The sequence below is a fragment of the Sebastes umbrosus genome, chromosome 6 (genome assembly GCF_015220745.1).
Source record: "Sebastes umbrosus isolate fSebUmb1 chromosome 6, fSebUmb1.pri, whole genome shotgun sequence".
NCBI lineage: Eukaryota > Metazoa > Chordata > Actinopteri > Perciformes > Sebastidae > Sebastes > Sebastes umbrosus.
The window spans coordinates 20,434,032-20,457,413 of NC_051274.1; the positions used below are offsets into that span (position 1 = coordinate 20,434,032).

A 23,382-nucleotide genomic window follows, 5' to 3' on the forward strand; every position below is an offset into this window, starting at 1 on the left:
TGCTCAGTCTTCACATAATAATACATCTGTTCATGAGCGGATATATCATATAACGGAAAAATAAACAAAACATGGTCAGCAAGGTGACATTTACCTTTTTTGCTTGTCTTACGATGACATGATAGTGACCTACAAATATATAGATTTGGTCCAACTGTACTGTTTAACAACAAACTACACACAGTCTGAAATATCAGCCTTTATACTTTAGTGTCCACACTAAATGTCTCTGTCCAGGTGACATGACATGATTTCACAAAGTGCTGTCCCAAAGTGAAATGTATTCCCAACAATTTGGGATAAAATAAAACAAGCAACAACAACAATTGTCATGAAAAAGATAATCCTCTAGTACTGTACTTGAGTAAATGTACTTAGTTACATTTCATCACTGGACATGATTGATATGTGGGTAACATTTTGATAATATAATACTCACAGGGGCCATTTTTCTACATTGATTGATATCCAAAGTACATTTTGCTAATGTTTTATTTGAATAAATACAAATATTCATATAGTTGAATGATAACAGATGGACATTCTATCAGAACACAGTGAACACCTCCACAGCGAACAGACAGAAAACAGTGTATATGTACTAAACGGCGTTCAGCATGTTTTGGCAAGAAGAAAACACGTTGACTATAAAAAAGAAGCTCTCAGAAGTCCACCCAGGTCATCTGATGATGTCTGAAGGGACGGTAAGTAGATTAAATGCACTTTACACAAGAATCAACAATGATTTAGTTAACTTTAATTTGCACAGTGCATCAGAAACTCCACCAACCTGTCCACATTCAAATCAAAACTGCTTTTAATGTGGGATTAATGATGTGTGTTTTATATTTTATGATGTCCTCTTTTTTATGATTATTTTATCTGTGTAGTGTCTTGAGTTTCTTGAAAAGCGCTATATAAATAAAAATTTATTATTATTATTATTATTATTATTATTATTAATAAACATATAAAAAAGAAAAAAAAATTAACAAACTCTGAGGCTGAATCTGTGAGTTTTACACATACACAAGATAAAAACTTGTCATTATATATGAACAAATTACATCACATATGATTTAAACGCAAGACTAAAGCTACATGTTCTTTTACTCAGTGACCTGAATATCTACAGATAATCTCCCTCAGATCAACAGAGAAAAACATTTTCCGATATTTAATTGTTATTTAATGCTAGAAAATAAGTTATTTAGAAAATACATCATAAAATCATGTGCATATCCAATACATTACCAGGATGAAAACAATACTCAACATTACATAAAGTGGTTATATCAACTGAAGCAGTAGTCCTACAGTATAGCATATACTTGTTTAACACAAGAAAACTTAGAGCAAGCAGCCCAAGTGAAATGATGTTCCACATGTGACAAAAATGTAAAACACGTTTCACTTGTACTTTTTTGTAACACAGAATAATAAAATACAGCAAGTAAGGAAAAGGAATAAACTATATATATCATAAAAAAAACTATCAAGGTTTAAAGTACGAATTTGTCTATAATTTTATCCATCCTATTTTGACGCTTTTAATCGCATGTTTCTTGTGTAAATTGTCTTAACGTTGTATTGTGATTGTTTTGCCCTTTTTGTGAAGCACCTTGAGATTTCACTGTATTTTAAAGTGTGCTGTATAAATTAAATTAATTATTATTATTATTATTAAAGTTGGATTTAAACCAAATGGTTCCCAGTTTTCAACATGAAAATCAAATCCAACATGTTACTGTTGTTGTACAGTAACATGTTATAGATCAAGATACTGAGTACATTATACAGCTAATGCTAATATTCTGAATGCAGGACATAAACACTGTTGTATTTCCACCTTTGATGTAAGGAAAAGGATTTGAATATGTCTTCTGGCACCGCTTACATGTTTGTGTTTCTCCACTAGAATACAGACACGAACAGAGAAAGAGAGGACACCCTCGTCTCAGATAGACGGCCTTCCTCTGCTTACTCCGCAACCGCAAGCATCTCCGGAGCGGCCGACATGTTAGTCCAGCAGGCGATTGAGCAGGCCGTCACCAAGTGTGAGCAACAACAGGACGATGCTTCGGTCACTGATTCTTCCAGCAGGGCCAAGAAACCAGCTTGCAGGTCATTCTTCAAAAAGCTGAAGATGTTGTGCAAGAGCACCTTTCGCAAAAACAAGAACAAGAAGGTCAAATTCAGAGCTTCTTCCAAACACGACCTGAGATCCTCCCATCTGGAGCTCGCTGACGAAGAAGAGGACTTCGTAAAGACGGAGATGAGGAACCTCCCGACTCCAAACTCCTTAAGCTCATTTCATCAGGTGGATGCAACAGATTGCCAGAAGGAGGTGAGAAGTTGTGTATCCAGCGACTCTCGTGACTGGGTTCTGAGGGCTGCCGTCGACAGTGAGGAAAAAGTGTCCCCTGATCTGGTGGACAGCTGCTCTCAGGCCTTACACAAAACCGCCAGTCCTACTTCCACGGCTCAGATAATTAAAGTCTTGCCCGCTGAAGGCCAGGGAGAATATGACAACACTGAGGCTGGTAAACAGACTACAGCCAGAACAGCTTTGCCTCCAGAACCCTCAGAAGAGCATAGACATGTTATATTTTCCCAGAAGGAAAATGCAGAAGCAACAGACTGGCGACCTGTCCTAAATTCTTCCACAATGTCTACTCTAATAAGAAGATTCTTCCTGAGACTCAGTGAAGAGTATGCTATTCATATCCCCACTGAAACTCTACTTTTGAATACATTTATGACATTTGTGTGCATTATTTCTGTGTTTAACCTTTTGTATCTGTTCTTTCTTTTTTTTTAGGCAATGGAGGGAAGTAAGCGAGGGCATTTACAATGCAGATGTGAAAAAGCAGCTGACTGAAATGTGCACAGATGTGCTGAGCTTCATCTCGGAGTCTGTCATTAACACGGCCCTACATAAGATATCCGCCACATCTGACCCCTTCACCCTGAGTCCCTCGTCCGTGCAGAAGCTGACGGAGGGCTTCAACTACAACATCCAGAGTAGTTTGGAATGCTCCTTCAGTCAGGCCCTCCGCGATATCAACGGTGTGCACATCCCTGTTAGGGTTTCGCCTGAATTTACGGATGCCATAGCTGTAGAGGTCAGCTGTGCCCTATCAGTGGCCATACAAACCTCACTGGATGGAGGATCTGTCTCTGCCAGCTACCAGGAGACAAAGGACAGAGCAGCCAAGAGGACATTGCCAGGAGCTATCAACACTCTGAAATCCTTCCTCACCGGACGAGGAACCGTAGTCCAGAAAAGGATTCGCAAAAACACATCTTTTGATGAGGAGACGGACGCTGGAATTAAGAACCCCAAGAAGGAGTCCACGTGGAGGAGATGGTTCTGTGGAACGGTCAAGTCAGCGAGCACTGACTTGACATCAGTGAAACAGTCCTCTCCTTCTCCTCGAGTGACGTCCCCCTCCACCTCTTCCAGCGTCTTCCCGAATACAGACCTCTTTCCCACTCCACCGGAGTTGGAAGACCACATGGAGGTAGAGGACATAGCACCTGACACGACCAGAGATGTTGTCTCATTAGAAAAGGAATTCCTCAAGGACCCGCCTGTTGCTGAAGCCGGGATCGATGGCAACCAATTTGAGACGAGTGCTTCTTCTTCTCTGTCTCAGTCCAAAGACTCCAAGAAGAAAAACGGCTTCTGCGCCTTGTTCTGCAACGTCTTCTCGAAGGTAAGGATGCATTTACATAGAAATTATTAATCAGTGAGACACTTTGACAGAATTTGACCAGATCTGACAAGATAAGATGTACAATGAACATACAATGAAGGCTTTCGTGATGAGCTGTCTTGGTCATAAGTCAAAAGGCAGCTGGACTTGTTGTCAGTTCTTGAAGGTGTTTCATCCCTCAGTTCAGAACTCGTCTCTCCTGTTTTCTTTCCATCATTTTCTTCTCTGAAAGAGATCTGAAAGAATAAGAATCCTTGTATTTCAATGTTTGTTCTTCGTTGCTCAGAAGCTTCATCAGTTGTGAAGTGATGAAGCCTCTCCAGGACCAAACAACAACTCTAGCTGTCTTTGACTTACAGACATCTTCTCACTGTCGTATTTTTGTTGAACTGTATTCTTTTATTGAGCTTTTGTACTAATGTGTTTTTATCATTTCTAAAAACAGGAGGAACAGAAGATGAATACAAGAACAAGAGTCCTCTGTGGATGCAGCTGTGGTGCCTACTACTAACCCTTTAATAAACACTATGCAATACATTTGCATCAACTAAATACTGCAGACTGTGCTGGGTTTCTATTTCCCTCTCTCTGCTGTATGAATACTTAAATATAGTGGGCGGATCAATACCAAAACATCGATACTACAGGTTTTACATCTTGTTTTGAAAGTCGATTTTAAGGTCAATAGGATCGATACCATAAAAGGGATCAGTTTCTCTCTTCTACGTTGTACCCATTTGTATTTCATCAAAGAGTATAACTATATAAGACTATATACGTTGTCGTGAACACACATTAGTGCATGTACTTTTTGCTTCTCTGTTGTCATGTTGTGTGCATTCAAACTAGTTTAATCTGACACATAATTGCAGTGATGGGCTGAACCAAAGAGGAGCATCGTTTGGAGCTATTTCACAGCTGGGAGTGAAAGAGCAGCAAACTGCGTTCTAGTGCAGCAACTTTTCTTTCTTGTTTCAAAATACAGACACTCATAACAGAGTTATACTGTATGAACAAAGCCCTCTGTAAAATAGAGGAATAAATAACAAATTTAGAATGAAACAGGAAAGTTTAGTGTATGTAAGTGCTACTGAAGTGGAGATTTCTGGCTCAGAGTATGAGAAAAAAACTAATTTAAAGAAAAACGGCACATTGAGGAAAAAAAAAAAAAATCTGAGATTTCGAGAATAATGTCATAACGTAACGAGGAAAAAGTCAAAAGTTCATGAGAAAAAGAGTTGTAATATTATGAGAATAAAGTCACAAGTTTATGAGAATAAAGTCACAAGTTTATGAGAATAAAGTCATAATATTACGAGAATAAAGTCAGAAGTTTAAGAGAAAAAAGTCGTAGTATTATGAGAATATACTCAATATTATAAAGTAGTAATTTTAAGTTATTTTCTCGTAAAGTTATGACTTTATTCTCGTAATATTACGACTTTTTTCTCGTAATATAAAGACTTTTTTCTTGTAAAGTTGTAACTTTATTCTCGTAAAGTTATGACTTTTTTCTCGTAAAGTTATGACTTCATTCTTGTAAAGTTATGACTTTATTCTCGTAATATTAAAACTTTTTTTCTCATAAAGTTATGACTTTATTCTGAAAATCTCATATTTGTTTTCCGTCAATGTGGCCCTAATACTCCGTCGCACATTTGCACTTTGGCCCTCACTGCATTAGACTTATATACTATATACTTAGACTATAAGCTGTGTTACCTTCATCACAATGCTCAAATGTTTTGTGGCTCCAGACAGATTTTTTTTTTTGCCTAAAATGGGTCTTTTGATAGTAAAGGTTTCTGACCCCTGCCCTAGTCTGAAAGAACACGTTATGGAAGCAAAATAGCCTAAAATCTCAATTGACCAGTGCATGAAAAACAATGTTTTTGCCTAGGGGGGTCTCACCTTAACAGGCTATGTAAAACAACAACAAGCCAAGATGTTCAGTCCATTTATTTGTACAACAGAATGGGGCAGTACAGTCTTGAACTTTATAACTGATCGGCACACAGTTGTAGTATAGTGTGAGGGTTGAACACAGCACATAGTATAGCTAACAAGTAACTGATCCAGAGTCAGCCTACTTAGACATTATGTAACACATACAGTATGATATGGCCTGACAGAAGTCATGTAACGTAAATATATAGTATATGATCTTGCCTTACATGGCAACTGCTTTGCGTTCACTTGGCATTGACCAATACACAGTCAGTTTGTTACAGTTAAAGAGTGCAATATTCTAAGACTCCAACAAAAAACCAGCGTATTAAAATAGAAATTTTGCATACATGGGTAGGAGGATGGAGTTCTTTACCATAGGAAAGAGATTTTGGCAAATAAATCTTGGTTAATAATGAGTATGTTTTCCTTTTCACAAAGGAAAAGCTGTACAGCGATGGGAGGTGGTGTTGCCAGAAGTAACAGAACAGAGAATGCATTATAGATGCAACGGCGTAGAAGTTGCTTTATCTTAATTCAGTCATCATTTCTTTGCATGGGTGGAGAGACACATTTACATCAGTGGAGCACAACAGAAGACAAGTTTAACACTCCCTCAGCCCTGACAGACACCGACAAACATACTACAGTGCAGGAACAGAGCTATGCTGAGGATCATGCCACTGCTAAATGTTAACAACAGGTAGAAATACTGTCAATTTCATTAGCAAACGTTTAACTAAGTTGTCAGTTCAGGATTAAGCTTGGTATGACGGCTATTCATTTTCTTGTCAAAACCCAGATTTTTACTGATGCATCCAATTCCTCCATTCATGACAACAAACAAAAACTTTAAAAAAATTCTTATTTTCTTATCCCAAAAAAATCAACCCCTGATATGTGATGGTGTGCTTAATTTCTCTCATCAGCTGCCTTGTGCGGTTGTGTGTTTTTTTTCCCCCGTGTGCTGAGATCTCCACTGTGACACGATCACAGGTGTGGATCAGTTTGACTAAGGGAAAATATTGTAACTTCTGACATCCTGAATCTTTGGAGGTCTTTTGAGTCCTTATACGGAAGATTTACATCTTTTAATGTAGCCGTCCTGAGCACAGCCCTGCTCGCTGAACCCAACACAATTCTTTCACAACACACACCCAGAAGTTGCCACTTTCTCCAAAACCACGATTATCTCCATAACCGCAACCTTCCTTACAGCAGACGGATATCTGTGCCTAATTGTCTGCAAATCTTCAGTTATACTTTTTTTTGTTTCGTTTTTTTTTTTTTATTAATTCCTTGCCCCATACTGATATAGCTTTGCTTTGGTTAGTCCTTGCGCATGTTATAGGCGGGTTGTTGTGGGGCCCAGTGGAGCATGAGTCTCCCCTGGTTAAGTTCCTGACCTTCCACTAGGCATTCTGCATCTCCTTGCCAATTTTGTAACTTAAGATCTTATTCCAGTCGATCTTGGTGCGTGTGACAGGCAGCTGGCGACGCAGGGCCTTGAAGGTGGTGTCAGACATGGTCTGGTAGTTCTCACTGATTGCAGTCTGAGGGCAAAAACAAACAATATAATATTTTCTAATTTCAAAATGTTTCTTTATGTTCATTTCGATAAAAGCAATCTGTCATTTTAAATATCAGTATATCTAATGTGTAGTCAATAAAATGCAGCTTACCTGGTAGTCATTTTCCGCATTCTCAATAATGTCAACAAATTCCTTGGCTGTCTGGCTTTCATTCTGTTTTAAAAACACACATATAATCATCACCTTTTTATCCTTTACTTATAGAGATGGATGACTTCCGCTTTGTATACACGGAGCTGACACAGCCAGTCTTAATCTTTGTAAGCAACACAAGGTTAAAACCACTGCTGAAAGAGTGCTTATGTATATAACAAAAAGTACTTACAGTCACTGGTATTGATTCCTCTACCTCCTTATGGCTAACCAGCTGCACATTCCCATCTTCATAATAGTGCACCTTGAGACAGAGAAGAACTTCATTAGTAAGCTGAAGTTTTAAAAAAAATATTCATCCATGACTTATTTATCTTTTATGCAGATGAGCTCACTGAATTTACTTCACCTGGATTTTCAACACCCCCACCACCTGAGCAGTGGACTGACCGATGGTAAGCTTCCACTCTGACCTACAGCGACCATTCCTGTGTTACAGAACAGAAGAGAAGCTCTACATTACAACCAGTCGGCAGCATCAGGGAGCTTAATAGAACTGAAAGACCAATTATTAAATAAAAACTAGGCTACTATACCAGAAGTTTTTGGGTTGAAACTGATGTCCTTCAATGCAGGCTATGATAGTTTGCTGACCATCGACCGTTTTCCCATATACCTGCAACACACGGATGGTATGGTTAAGTATGGGTCAAATGTAGTCTATTGCTTGGATGAATATTTTGTCACTATTTTTGTGCGCCTTACCGTGCAGACTCCGGTGGGATAGTGCTCTTTGACGTAGGCACTCAGGGAACTATCACAGGCATCTCTCCAGCTTCTCAGGGCCGTCTCTCCTTCATATGGCTGCACGTCGCTCACCTCTTTTCTTAGGTGGTCAAAGCGGAACGCCAAACGGTTGCGGGGGTCGAGGAAACGTCCCTGACCCAAGTCACCGTGCTCTGTGATCAGAACCTATCAATAAGGGAGAGGAAAGATTTTTTTTAAAGTCTGGCTTTGACGCCTGCTCTTCTGGAAAAAATAGGAAAGACTTGAGGATGAAACGTACCGGCTCTTCGTAGCCCTCTAGTTTGGCAGGAGTAAACTGATCCATGTTGTACTGGGCAAAGGAGCTAAACACAAATAGAAAGGACACAAAGGTACATTAGGCATTCATAACATGACACCAAAATGTTTTCCACTGGCCATGCTTAAATTCCTCGCTGCCTAATATATAAATCACAATTTGTGGATATATCCCCACACACAGTATGGAGGCTTAGGTGTTTTGAACTGTGTAAATCTGTGATGTTTGTCGTAATTGAGTGTTACTTACTGTGATGCCCCCTCCCTGAGGAGGTTGTCATTGTTGAGAAGAAGCCGCACATCTAGCAAGACAAAAAGAAACCACTGTTTATGCTCTTAAAAGACAAAAAAATATCAATATCGGAGGCAAATTATATTATAATATATTATACTAAAGACAGTAGTGATATCATGCACATCTTGTCACAATCAGCTACTTCTTACCATTGAAGACCTCATTGAACTCTCCCGGGGGGGCATGAGTCACAAAGTTGGCTGCTATGCGGACCTATGGAAGCAATTTAAATGCAAACAATTAATTCAGCTATCATGACAATATGACTTGCTGTATATAGTCAATAAAAAAGAGAGACATTACAAATTTATATTTTATATAATTAACATGGTTTTCACTCTTCAATAAGCAAAATAAATCTACTCAAACTTCAACATCTGTACCATCAATAAGTTGTAAAATTGTGTTACCTAGTTTATTAGTAATTTGGCATCCAGTTGTACCCTTAGCATATTGCCATAGCTGATACTAAGATGCATTTTCAGTTTTGCAAAGAGAGTTTTTGGCCTCACCTATGGTGAAGCCGACTTAACATTTTGGTTTACATCTATTATGCTTAAACAAGTAATGATTAAAGCATCTCGATTACAAAATGAAAACCACTCAATTACAAAATTGTAGCAAGCATGTTTAATGAAATAAGTAACTTCAGGGAGCATAAGTGACATATTTTAATTTAAGCTTTTTTAATTCGGGAGGGAAATGAAAGAATAAACATCAATACACTGCTTTATGAATACAGAATGGACACTGCATTGGAAACAGCTTGTCTAGACTATGTGTTATGTTGCTGTAAAAAACATGCCATCATCTTGCCCTCAATTTTCCCGTTGATCGCCTGACCTTTAATCTTAAATATCTCTGTATGTTATCGGGAAAATATCGCCACCAGGGAATGAAATTAGCACCAATTTCATGTCACCTGCCACCATGGCAGACAGGTTTTCCTTATATTAAGAAATATTATTTTTACAAAGCAATTCTAAAGCCTCAATTAAATATATGGTAACACTTAATTTTACAGGTCCACAAATTTCATGGTAATTAGGTGATAATTAGAAAGTTACCTATTTGAAATTTCTTTGGAAATACTGCCAAATTACCCCCAATATTTACCTATAAATCTATTGAAAATAACTTTACTATAAACATTATTTAATAATTATATTCCGCTATTTCCCCAATAGCTGGTGATTTATTTAATACATTTCCAGGAAAAGAATACAAAGTTAATTGATATGTTTTATTTCTATGTCTGCTGGTAAATAGATGATAATTAGCAAATAACTTCTTTGAAATTTCTTTAAAAAACTCCCTGAATCATGACATCAGCTACCAGGTTACATCTGTGTAGACAATAAGTCACACAATGGTGAGATTTGTGCTGATCAGAAGTGTCTTCTATTAGTTTTAGTTTTGGTTTTGGAGGTAAATATTTGGGTAATTTGGCAGTAATTCCAAAGAAATTTCAAATAGGTAACTTGTTAATTATCACCTAATTACCATGAAATTTGCAGACCTGTAAAATGAAGTGTTACCAAATATAGTCATGCATTAAGGTTACATGATATATTGCATAATTCTACAGTCTGGTACCACTGACTGACTCAGTGTTTACAGTTTTAAAGCTTTGTACCTAGATTTCAGAAGTGGCAGACAAAAAAAATGAGTGGCCAGTAGAAATGTTCAGTGACCTGCCACAGTGAGGAAAAAGGTTGATTTCAGACCCTGGTGACTACTATTGTTTCTAGCTTTGAAACCACCCTGTTGGTGTTCAGATTATTATTATTATGGTGCACAGAAAATGTCATTCTCAGTCAGAAACACTGGAAACTCTGTCATTCATAATAATTTACTTTGACCCCCAATTGTTAATGTGTGTGTGTGTAACAGTAGTGCCACTGGTAGGGTGTCACTAAACTGTAGGCACCCATCTATCCTGATCTCAAGCCATGTGAGGCCAGCAGGTATTTGAGCTGCAACTGAATCTGTTTGACCCAGAAATCCAAAGCAAAGCAACCATTAGCCGCTGATGATAGCTAAACAGTACATGAGAGGAAAACGTAGCCCACACTGTAATGAGTGCACACTGGCACGGACATTGTTTATTTTACATTAATCTCAACCACTATGAAGTGAAGTTAAACCTCTATGAACTAGCAGCCTCTCATGTCGACTGTAAGCTTTAACTAGCATTGGCTAGTTAGCTAGTGGTATAGCTTTAAAAAACACTAGTTTATCATTCCCATACGTGACCACAAACTGACTCTTTACAAAGTCAATGTGTGTGAGCATGTAACACGTTTATCTCTCTCTAGAAATAAGATAAAATAGCGTTAAGCAAAGAGTAAAATAGTCTTCAGACCTTCTCCTCATCTGACAGCGGCTCCTCAAAGTCCGCCATCTTGGCTCTTTGTGACCCCACCTCTACCCAGCTGACTGACAGTGGCCGTGCTGCTGGTTGGCATTAGAGCAAATTAAGTGAATAATCGTCCACAAAGTAATTTTAAAATATGTCTCGTAAAATATTTGTATTACTGTGCTTCGACAGAGAATAACCACACACTTAAATTAATTACTTTATAACGCAAGAGGGCGTTAAAAAGCTCTGTTAATTTATTTGTCTACTGCTTCCGGTTTGGCTCGGTGTTGCCGTGGTGACATTCCTACAAAATAAAAGCATGGGCATATGTTACTGATATGAATACATTTTTTTTTTCCTTTTTAAAATTTTATTTTATTTGGTATTATCATTATTATTATTATTTTTTTTCTTCTAATTTTATATATATATATGTGTGTATGTATGTATATGTGTGTATGTGTATGTATGTTTATGTGTATGTGTATGTGTATACACTCACCAGCCACTTTATTAGGTACAAGATGTACCTAATAAAGTGGCCGGTGCTAGTAACGGGTGGTCTTCTGCTTCTGTAGCCCATCTGCTTCAAGGTTCGACGTGTTTTGCGTTCAGAGATGGTATTCTGCATACCTTGGTTGTAATGAATGGTTATTTGAGTTACTGTTGCCTTTCTATCATCTCGAACCACTCTGCCCATTCTCCTCTGACCTCTGACATCAACAAGGCATTTCCGTCCACACAACTGCCGCTCACTGGATATTTTCACTTTTTCGGACCATTCTCTGTAAACCCTAGAGATGGTTGTGTGTGAAAATCCCAGTAGATCAGCAGTTTTTAAAATATTCAGACCAGCCCGTCTGGCACCAACAACCATGCCACGTTCAAAGTCACTTAAATCCCCTTTCTTCCCCATTCTGATGCTCGGTTTGAACTTCAGCAAGTCGTCTTCACCACCTCTAGATGCCTAAATGCATTGAGTTACTGCCATGTGATTGGCTGATTAGCTATTTGTGTTAACAAGCAATTGAACAGGTGTGCCTAATAAAGTGGCCGGCGAGTGTATATATATATATATATATATATGTATGTGTATGTGTATATGTGTGTACGTGTATAAATGTGTATACATGTGTATGTGTGTGTGTATGTAGGTATGTATATATATATATATAATTTCCCATTTGTGACCCACCTAGAACCAACTTGGGTAGCCCACATGGGGAGCCCATGTGGGACCTACTTAGTTGATCCAAGTGGGCGCCAGATTAGATGCACATTTTGGGCCCATACCCACTTGGTACCCAGGTACCCCCTGCATAACATTTTGGGGCCCAAATAACCATGTTGGCTGGGTCATCATTCGTTCGTAAATTTCTGTGTTTTTGGTTCATCATCCAAGGATTGTATTTTATTTTTTAAGTTGCAACAGGAAGCTGGTCTTGTGTTCATGTTCAGGTAGCTTTGTATACTGGAGCAGCCTCCTCCTCCATTGTGCCTCAACTTGCCTGGCAAAACTGCTTGTCACACACCGTCCCTGTCATGAAGTCACAGGTATGATTAGACTTAATTGCACTACATATTCTTTGTCTACAAACATAAATGTCATATAACGTTAGGTGTTAATGTTTAGCTGGCGTTAATTAGGCTGTTAATTAGCCAGTTTTCAAGTCAAGCTACCAAACTGACTATAAACACTGACGCCAAACATTGCTAAAAACAAACTACCTTGTTCACATGGTTGCTTTGTTTATCACGCGGAAATCACTTGATTGGTTTGCACAGCGGATTTAGACTAATGTTTATAAACTGACCTCTGTTTTTGACAGTAAACTGCTTCAACTGTATTAACTTATGCGCATTAGCTTATGTCTGGCTAGCTTCCTAGCTAGGTAAATGAATAGGGTGTTGTTTAGTGACGGGAATTCCGGCTCTTTTTAGTGAGCCGGTTCATTTGAGCTCAGCTCACCAAAAAGAGCCGGCTCTTTCGGCTCCCTAACGGCTCTTCGTTTTACCACTTCTGCCTTTTTATAATTCAGCCAAATTTAGCGCTGTTTTGATTTTTGATTAGTAAGTGTGCACATATATCACTTAAATTATTCAATATAATTATACTAAACCTTATAATTTCCATAAATATCATAATTTTACATGCTGCTTCATTTCTGACTGTCACTCATCTTGTCTACTATTCGCGCACCGCACTCCTCTCTCTCTTTCTCTTTCTCTCCTCCTCTCCCTCCTGCTCTGTACCTGTAGACCGTCAGTGCGCCACGCACCTCCACCCCTCCCTCCTTGATGGTATGATCCTCGTCGGTCATCACCTGATTGGTCGCACGGACGTCATCAACACAACATTCAGTCACAGTCAGTGCATGGAGTGTGCGTGGCGCAGAGAAGATCGTCCTATCATTCTGCCTTGAATTTAGTAAAGAAAAAAAGAAAAAAACGGCTCTCGGACGGGAGCCGGCTCTCATCGTTCACTTAAAAGAGCCGGCTCTTTGAACCGGCTCGTTCGTGACCGACACATCACTACTAGTTAGGAAATGAATAGGGTGTTGTTAGCTGTTGGACAGTTTGTGTCATTGAGACGAAGTGTGAGTTATTCTGCTGCTTATCGTCAGGTGATGACCAACCCTGAGGAAATTGCCAGGACCTACAGAGAACTCAGCCGTTTCCCTTCTCTGGGCAGAGCAGATGTGGGACCTGTCGTCACCTCTCAGTATGGAGGCAAATACAGCAACATCTACACAGGTAGACTCAGTCTGTGTGCTACACTAAAAGTTATCAGATCTCTGTATGTTCATTGATATTGAAGTGCATTTTGTTAACTTTTCGTCTGCAGAATGGAGTCAGCGTGATCTGGACAGGAATGAGAATGTCAAGTTTTGTCGACAGTACATTGTTTTCCACGATGACAAGTCGGTGGTGTACTCTGGAGCCTCAGGAAACTGCACTGAGATCAAAGGAGAGTATGTAAACATCTTGTGATTTTGTCTGGAGTGGGGTTTGAAGATGTTCTCATAGACCATTAGCAAACTGAACAATGTCTCATCAATATGTTTTGTCCTGTCAGGGTGCTAAGCAAGGATTCCCCCTCAGGAGAAATGAAGGCTGTTGTCAGAGAGTGCACAATCAAAGGAGAAGACAAACAGTTTCTGGAGGTGTGTGGCTACTCAGCATTAAGTCTCTCACCCATCCTACTAAAACTTTACTTTTTTATGGCCCCCTTAAAGCAGCAGTAGGTAGAATCGGAGCAAATATGTTTCAATAAAGTTATTTTTTATAAAATGGTCGCTATATTACAGCTAAACAGTGCACTACAAGAGTTTGTCAGTGATTGACAGCTGCCTCCGTTTGAATGAACAGCCAATAGGAATGCTCTCCTTCTGAAATGACCTGTGATTGGCCAAAGTCTCCTGTCACGGGGTAGATTTTTTAAAGCCATGAGGAGGTGCACAAGTCTAGTTTTCTCTCAGAGCACTTGAATTACAATATGCTGAAAGGTAATAATGGAATTTTTGCCCAATGGTGCCAAAAACATTCTGCCTACTGAAGCTTTAATGGTGCTTATCTGTATCTCTGCAACATTATCCACCTTTACCGTGTGTTTAAAAACCTCATGTGACTTTGCATTTTGAACCCGATAATCTTTGACTTCTCTCCTCTCCTGACCTCTTTGTGACCCTTCAGATCTGGAGTAAAAACATAAAGATGAAGAGCATCAATCTAACAGCCTTAAAGAAGCACGGCAAAGTCTATGAAGATGGTGAGTTTTTCTGCACTTAACTCTTAACTTTTGTTAACCAATTTCTTTAAACTTTACCTTTACATGTGCCAGTCTGGGTGTTAATCACACTGTGTTTTGCATCATTAGATCAGTTTGGCTCCTTGGTCTGGTCCCACTCTGAGACCCACCTCTTGTATGTAGCAGAAAGGAAAAGACCTAAGGCTGAATCCTTCTTCCAGGTCTGTCAGCAAAACTGTATTTGAGGGTAAATCAGCACCAAATCACTCGGGGCAGAGAACAGCTGCACTGAGCTATAGGTTGAAAATGAAGCATGTTGATTCTCCCTGAGGTCATTGCTGGGATTGTGTTCAATGCTACCCAGAGCATAGCAAACTGTAAGTCAATTTTGTCTATATACCCCAATGTCACAAATTTGCCTCAAGGGGCTTTACAATCTGTACAGCATACGGCACACTCTATCCTTAGACCCTCAATTCACATAAGGAAAAACCCTTTAAGTAGCGACATGGTGCATTAATTGCCATGTTGTACAGTGTTGGTAAAAGTTGCTAGCTGTTGTTCTCTGTAAGGAATTATTCAAAATTGATAAGAAAGCTTTTAATACATGCTGGATGATGCAAAATTACCTTGGCGGTGGACTAATGGCTTCAGCAGATACACGCTCACCAAACCAGATCAAATCTATCTCAAATCGAGCTTATCGCTCAATCATAAAAGCGTGGCAAACTGGGGCATTTTGCAAATGGTTTCACTTTGAATGCATCCCAGGTATTTTCCATCGCCGTTCAAAAGCAAAAATACCTTGACAACACTGATTGGGATGTGGCCCTAAGAATAGTGAAGCAGGTTTTCTGCCCTATATGTGATTGAATGTTGATTGACCATTTACCAAAGGTAGATAGGATTACTGTAATAACTCGTTATTCTATGTTTCCCTATGTGTTTGTAGAGTGAGTCACCAGAGTTGTCTTCTATTGTGGACGAGGAGGACACCATGCGGTCGGAGAAAAAGGAGGCTGTGAAAGTGAATGCAAATAATACTTTTGAAACGCAAAATATTTTCACTATTCAAAGGTTCAACATTTTTAGGTTACATTCCACTCTAGCTCAAGTTGTTGTGTTTTTGCTTTTTTTTTTTATCCCTGCAGGGGGAGCAGTTTGTCTTCCACGAGGACTGGGGAGAGGCACTGGTTAGTAAGAGCTGTCCAGTGCTTTGTGTTTTGGACATCGAGGGTGACAACGTCTCTGTGTTGGAGGGGGTGCCTGAAAATATCTCACCTGGACAGGTTGGTACAGCAGTTTGTGCAATGATGCATGTTATTTTTCTGTGCATTCTTGTACCCTCTTACACCTACTGTTGCTCTCTCTCTTTGTCTTTCTGTTACTTTCTGTGTCTCTGCAGGCATTTTGGGCTCCAGGTGACACAGGTGTGGTGTTTGTAGGCTGGTGGCATGAGCCTTTCAGACTTGGCCTCATGTACTGCCCCAACAGGAGGTGATTACTGGTCACACTGATATCAGAGGAGAATCAAATGTCTCATAGGCTAATACTGCAACTTATTCAGGTCTCCCTTTTCTCTGTCAGGTCATCTTTGTTCTATGTGGATCTTACTGGTGGGAAATGTGGTAAGAGAATGCTTGTCTTTTGTTATTTATATTATAATTTAAATGGGTATAGCTGTTATTACCGCAGATATTTATGTGTATTGCATTTTGTTGTGTCCCTCAGAGCAGCTAACGTCGGGCACCACTGCAGTGTGCTCCCCCCGCCTGAGTCCAGACCATTGTCGGATCGTCTACCTGGAATGTTCCGTCTACGGACCACACATGCAGTGCAGCAAGCTCTGTATGGTAAGACAGGACGGAGCCTCTCAGAAATACCTTTATGACTTAATGATATATACATTTGTTTTCATATGCTTTTCCTCTGTGCTTGGATATTCATTTTTGTAGTATGACTGGTATACTAAGAAGACCTCGGTGGTGGTGGATGTGGTGAAGAGACCTGGAGAGGGTAAAGAATACTTTGTTAATCACATGATTGCACCTTTTCTTCATTATATATCAAACTTAGTTGTGTTTGTGTCTCCCGGTGTGGCTTTGCAGATGGCTTCACGGGTATCTACAGCTCTCGGTTGTCCCCTCAGTGCTGGTCAGCTGATAGTCAGCGTGTCATTGTTGCTTGCCCTCAGCGCAGCCGCAAGGTACAGTCAACTCCTGGGAAATGTCTCGTTATCGTGATAAAAATTAGACAATACGTTTTTTTCTGATAAATGTTTATTTTCCACAAGAAAAAATATTTAGACCGAGAAAATTGTAATTATTCTTTATCTGAAAAACGTTTTTGTTTGTCTTGTAGGATCTGTTGATGGTGGATACGAGCACAGGGAGCGTCACCTCTATGACTTCAAGTGAGACACATTTATCAGCCTTGGTGTTACTCATGCTCCGGTCTAGACAGTCTTGTTTACTGAGGTTTGGTGTTGACAGGTTCTAATAGGGGATTTGCTTGAAGATGTTTATTTCAAAGTGTGTCTTATGTTTTGTCTGTAGAGTCTGATGTTGGTAACTGGTGTCTGCTGAACATACAGAGAGATTTGATGGTGGTCAGCTGCTCCTCTCCAAACTGCCCTCCAAGTCTGGTACGATCAGTGGTTTTTATTTGAGTGTTCACATTTTGATATGTAGTATGTACTAAATATGCTATTGCAATGCACATTTAATTTTTTTGGATGGGGTTGGGGGGCCTTTTATTAGTCAAAACTTATGTCTGTGTCACCTATTGCAATGTCATTTCTATGTCCAGAGGGTGGGTTTCCTTCCGCCCAGGGATTCTCCGGAGGAAGTGGTCTGGGTTACTTTGGAAGAGTCTCAGACGTTGCCAGAAATTGATTGGCAGATCTTGACTTTCACCCCTCCACCAGAGGAAGACAACAGTCAATACCGTAAGGAACATTTTCGGGATGCAGTTTTGTCCACTCTCTATTTTGTTTCACATACATGAATGGTACAGAATAGGTAATAAACACCTATATATATATACTGCACTCTAGAGAGCTGAATCAACACCTTTCTGATAGAGTAAACAAAACGGGAAGATTATGAAGTCTTAAAGATATGATTTATTACAAAGTTATCATATTGGATTACATTAGCTTGGACCATAGACTGAAAGCTGTAAGATGAAAACACGGACAACACTCAGACCGAACAACGCCGTGGTAGCGACCTGTCAATCACAATGTAGCCACGCCCTAAAGCATCCCCTGCTTTATGGTCTATCTGACTCTAAACGGGACCATAATTTACTAATTGCACATCATGCTGTATTGAAACCAGTGATTGAGACCATAAACTCATGTTTACAATGTTTACTGAGGTAATAAATCAAGTGAGAAGTAGGGTCATTTTTCTCATAGACTTCTATACAATCAGACTTCTTGTTGCAACCAGAGGAGTCGCCCCCTGCTGGCAATTAGAAAGAATGCAACTGGTAATGAGGTGCAGTATATATAATATTTGGGGCTATATGTATAGTTAACAGCAACCTAGCTTGTATAGAATAAACATAGGCTACATTTAATAGCTGCTGGGGTTAACAGATTTATCAACAGATTTGTACAAAATGAGAATACATGAGGTAGTAATTATTATGATAAAATAGCAGGCAGCTCTGGATACAGGAGATGGAGTAAAGGAGTTTTCAAGAGGAAGGTCCTGAGGTGACTGGTTTGTTTTAAGTCAGAAAGAATGATTGTTTATGGAGGGTTGAAAAGATTTAGCTGTCTATGGGAGATGTGAAGAACAGCCTGTGTAATATTAATAGGACTAACTCATTTTTCTATATTCCAGCTGGTCTTGATTTTGAAGCTTTGCTGATCAAACCAAAGGAGGTTAAAGATGGAGTGAAGCTGCCTCTTATTGTCACTCCTCATGGTTGGTTGGTTACTCTCATTATGGTTCTGTAGTCATTATTTGTTTTGTAATGCAAACAAAATAAACACTTAGACAGTGTTACATAATTATGTGATGCACATTATCAACTTAATGTAGTATCCCAAACAACTTAAATTAATATTAGGAATGTTCCATATAGACATTTGAAGTGCTGGTGTTAATCTATTTTTTAAATTCTTTCTAACTTCATTGAATATGTGGATTTGTGTTGGGATTTGTTTCTGTTCAGACCAGAGCTGCTGCTACAGAATACATTGGCAACGGTGGTTGCTATGACGATAGTGCCCTTAGTGGCAAATTGTCTGACTATACTCTCAAACTCAAGATTGGTCTTTAATAACAGTCCTGAGATGTTTCACATATTTTAATTCTACATGCAACATTATCTGTGGCATTAACACCTCACAGGACTGAGCACATATAGACACAGGTAGCTTTTGATACTGTATTTTATATTAACTTGTTTCTTTCACTCAGGCGGTCCTCACTCAGTGATTGTAGCTGACTGGCTCCTCTTCTCGTCTGTGCTGTGCAGGATGGGCTTTGCTGTATTACTGGGTATGTTCATGTGAAGTGCTTCTATGTGTGACACCTGCTCAGAGGCTGATCATCCATTGATAGGATCAGGGTTATTATAGTAAACTGAAACTAAAATGAAAATAAGCAGTGAAACATATTATTAGTGAACTGAAACAAAGTAAAAAAGAAAAACTAAACTGAAAAGATATTACCTTGGTAAAAAAAAAAAAAAAATTTAAATATAAATGGACGTAAATTCATTTCAGTTATAGCTTTTTAGCTATAATAAATCACTGCTGAAAAAAGGAGACAGCATGAATTCAACTCGTGAGACATTGAAATACAGAAACTAAACAGACTTTCCAGGAGATGGCGCTATGCCGCAGTTGCTTCAATAAAGTAGCGTGAAGATTAAACATTATGGCCATTCCTATTCAGTTCTCCAATCATGAATTTTGTACTTCTGAGACTTTATAGCTGACCCTAACCAAAACAAATTAAGACTGCTGTAAAACTAAATATATAAAAACTAAACCTTTCTGAAAAACCAAACTAAAACTAGCGAATGCACTCTGAAAACAAACTAAAACTAAACTAAAATGATATTGAAAAGTCAAAACTAAAATAAAATAAAAACGAATTGAAAATTCAAAACTATTATAACCCTGGGTAGGATATGTACCGGACGAGCAAACTTCACATGTTGTCTCAGAAGACAAGATATGCATGAGTTGGTTACTGGAGTATTTATTATACATTTCCTTAGCCACTTCAGGATGCCTTGCATACTTTTTTCTTATCTTGTGAACATTTAAAGAGCTCTTATTTACTTCACAGGCATAACCAATCATAACGTGGTGTTGCCTGGTACATTTATCAGAGAGAAATGACTCTCAGTGTAAAACTATTCTAGCTAATGGACTGTTGATGACTTGGAGTGTGTCTGCTTGAAACTTTTATCCTAGTTGTCATGAATCGTGAGGCCATACTTGCTCTTCTATGGTCTGTAGTATGTGCAATTTTATCTGTGCTATTCAACTGGGTTAATTGAAAAAACATTTTATTTATTACCAACAGTTTTTATTTTTTGTTGTCATAGGTTCTTTAGGTTTGTTTAATTGAGGAAGTTGTAGCAGCTCGGCATATCCAGAGTCCGTTGAACCATGCTAAAAGTGGTAGTCAATGAGGCTACGAAAGGCATGACTGGTTCACTTTTCTTTCTAGGTGTTTCACCCCCCTGGTCTCAAGCTCACTTTGATCTTTTCTAGGGCACAGTCAGATTCAAAGAAATTGTGTTAATTATGTGTAAGAATACTTCATAATATCTAGCAGTGATACATAGATGGTAATGTGTTTTTCTTTCTCTCTTTTAGTGAACTATCGTGGCTCTCTTGGGTACGGCCAGGACAGTATCTACTCATTACTTGGCAATGTTGGCAGCCAGGACGTCAAAGATGTTCAAGTAAGAATAAAACAAATATAACATTGACAGAGCAATAAATGCTGTTTAAAATCAATTTTTTTCATGTCAAGAAATTGATCATCTATAAAGTATGGCTGTCAATCGATTAAAATATTTAATTGCAATTAATCGCATGATTGTCCATAGTTAATCATGATTAATCACACATTTTTTATCTGTTCAAAATGTACCTTAAAGGGAGATTTGTCAAGTATTTAATACTCTTATCAACATGGGAGTGGGCAAATATACTTGCTTTATGCAAATGTATGTATATATTTATTATTGGAAATCAATTAACAACACAAAACAATAACAAATATTGTCCAGAAACGCTCACAGGTACTGCATCTAGCATAAAAAATATGATCAAATCATAACATGGCAAACTGCAGCCCAACAGGCAACAACAGATGTCAGTGTGGTGACTTTTATATGACTTGCCCCAAACTGCATGTGATTATCATAAAGTGGGCATGTCTGTAAAGGGGAGACTCGTGGGTACCCATAGAACCCATTTTCATTCACGTCTCTAGGTCAGAGTCAGGGGACCCCTTTTGAAACTGGCCATGATAGTTTTTCCTCGCCAAAATTTAGTGCAACTTTGGAGCGTTATTTAGCCTCATTTGCGTCGAGCTAGTAAGACATGGTTGGTACCAATGAATTCCTTATGTTTGTAGTTTCATATGATGCCAGTATCTTCACTCTAGCTTTAAAACTGAGTCCGGTACAACCTCCGGAAGATCGAGTGTGTTAATGCGTTAAAGAAATTAGTGGCGTTAAAACGAAGTTGCTTTATTGCTTTTGTTCTTACTGGTAACGATGACTTCTAGTGTTGCTTTATGGTGATATCTTTGTTTATACTCTTGATTGGTTTCTATGTTTAGTTGAGGTTAGTTGCCATAGTTTCTGTCAGTCATGGCTCATAACAGCAATAGTTTTATTAGTTTTATTTATTACTTTTCTCTCCTCCAACTTCTGATTTTCCTTGCGTCTTCCTTTCCTCTCCACCACACATATTCTCACACAGTTTTCCCATGTTTTTCTTCCTACCAGTTTGCAGTTGAAAGTGTTCTGAAAGGTGACCAGTTCGACACGCAGAAGGTGGCACTCTCTGGGGGCTCCCATGGTGGTTTCCTGGCCTGCCATCTGATCGGCCAGTACCCAGGGTTCTACAAGGCCTGTGTGGCTCGCAACCCCGTCACCAATTTTGCCTCTATGATTGGCAGCACAGACATCCCAGACTGGTACATCTTGAAATTAACATCGCGCCCACATGTGTTTACTCATATTGTGACTGTGCCAGTCGTGCACGACCTCTCATCTCTATTGTTTTGTATCATTTGTACCCCTGACATTCCACTCTGACAGCTGTGAGTGGGATAAAGGGCAAGCATCTGCCTCGCTGTCGTGGAAGGAAGTGTTCAATGATGCACACAAACTCTGCAGGAACAAAAGACCTCAAAGCCATTCAGTGATTTTTTTTTTTTTCTTCCTGTTTTTTGCAGGTGCATGGTTGAGGTCGGCTTCGACTACAGCACAGACTCTCTACCTGACCCTGCTGTTTGGGAACAGATGCTGAACAAGTCCCCCATTAAGCATGTCGCACAGGTATGAGTATTTCTGTGTATGTCTCTTGATTATGTGCATGTGGCTCCATTGTTGTAGTAACCCAAGATGATCTCTCATCTAGGTAAAGACACCAGTATTGCTTACTTTGGGGGAAGATGACAAGCGTGTACCCAACAAGCAAGGACTTGAATATTACAGAGCTCTGAAAGCAAAGCAGGTCCCAGTCCGGTAAGCAACACATTTTGTTGGTTAAATCCGATTTGCACTGCAAAACAGGGCTCTTATTGTTCATTCTCTAATGCTCTGATGTGTGTCGTTTAGGTTGCTGTGGTACTCAGGGAACAATCACTCTCTCTCCAAGGTTGACGCCGAGTCCGATGGCTTCATGAACATCGCTCTGTGGATGATTCAGCATGTGTGTCAGTGAGGGGTAAATATCAGATAAATACACGGTGGTGTGCCAATGCTGTTGTTGCTGCCAGGAAAAGAGAGCAGGACACTACCGTGTGTAAGAGATGCTCCTGATCTCAGGACAGTGTGAGGTCCAATCCAAAGCCAAAGCATTGAAAGTGCTCTCCAAACCCGAACACACTTTGTATAACTCTCCTTTACTTGTAATCTATCTGTGACTGTGGTGATTGCCACAATTACTTCCAATAAGTGGATAGGGAAATTATATTTTAACACAGCACTTGAATAAAAGCGGGATTGATGCAACTTTGATTAACCAGAAACACATTTTTATTTGATATAGTTTTTCTTTCGCAGTCTCTGCATACACACGCAAACAATAAAGGGCTTTTCAATGTGTTAGTTGTGTTTGAGGTAATATTAGCAAATGAAAATAATTTCATAATCAATCTTTTCTCTGCTCTCTGTTATGGTTTGCTTAAAAAAAACAACCTCTTGATTCCATGACATCATGATACAGTGCACTTAATAAAATGATTGTAAAAATACTACCAGTGTGGGATGAATCCAGTGATGTAATGTAACTAAGTACATTTAGTCAAGTACTGTACTTAAGTACA

The 23,382-nt window shown here is 39.1% G+C and overlaps 2 protein-coding genes and 2 long non-coding RNA genes across 4 annotated transcripts; 3 read left to right on the forward strand and 1 right to left on the reverse strand.

The window, feature by feature from the left end:
- Positions 1–2,570: 2,570 nt before the first annotated feature.
- Positions 2,571–2,897, forward strand: LOC119490668. The gene is made up of 2 exons (XR_005207453.1): positions 2,571–2,712; positions 2,822–2,897. It is a non-coding gene; the product is annotated as an uncharacterized LOC119490668 (long non-coding RNA).
- A 684-nt stretch (positions 2,898–3,581) lies between these two features.
- LOC119490667 lies at positions 3,582–4,271 on the forward strand. The gene is made up of 2 exons (XR_005207452.1): positions 3,582–3,719; positions 4,165–4,271. It is a non-coding gene; the product is annotated as an uncharacterized LOC119490667 (long non-coding RNA).
- A 1,392-nt stretch (positions 4,272–5,663) lies between these two features.
- On the reverse strand, positions 5,664–11,248 carry capza1b (capping actin protein of muscle Z-line subunit alpha 1b). Its single transcript, XM_037772830.1, has 10 exons — positions 11,095–11,248; positions 8,879–8,942; positions 8,685–8,736; positions 8,418–8,481; positions 8,117–8,323; positions 7,948–8,027; positions 7,761–7,839; positions 7,584–7,655; positions 7,349–7,411; positions 5,664–7,219 (listed from the first exon to the last, which is right to left on the reverse strand). The coding sequence occupies exons 1-10, from the start codon at positions 11,131–11,133 to the stop codon at positions 7,079–7,081; spliced, it is 861 nt and encodes a 286-aa protein (XP_037628758.1). The 5' UTR covers positions 11,134–11,248; the 3' UTR covers positions 5,664–7,078.
- Positions 11,249–12,516: 1,268 nt separating this feature from the next.
- Positions 12,517–23,310, forward strand: apeh (acylaminoacyl-peptide hydrolase). The gene is made up of 23 exons (XM_037772878.1): positions 12,517–12,645; positions 13,716–13,845; positions 13,937–14,063; positions 14,168–14,255; positions 14,785–14,860; positions 14,969–15,060; positions 15,792–15,866; positions 15,991–16,128; positions 16,245–16,336; positions 16,427–16,467; positions 16,571–16,692; positions 16,795–16,855; positions 16,948–17,045; positions 17,201–17,252; positions 17,395–17,483; positions 17,648–17,786; positions 18,694–18,777; positions 19,276–19,356; positions 20,691–20,779; positions 21,836–22,026; positions 22,288–22,390; positions 22,473–22,579; positions 22,673–23,310. Exons 1-23 carry the CDS (start codon positions 12,634–12,636, stop codon positions 22,776–22,778), a joined length of 2,193 nt encoding a protein of 730 aa, XP_037628806.1. The 5' UTR covers positions 12,517–12,633; the 3' UTR covers positions 22,779–23,310.
- Positions 23,311–23,382: the final 72 nt, after the last annotated feature.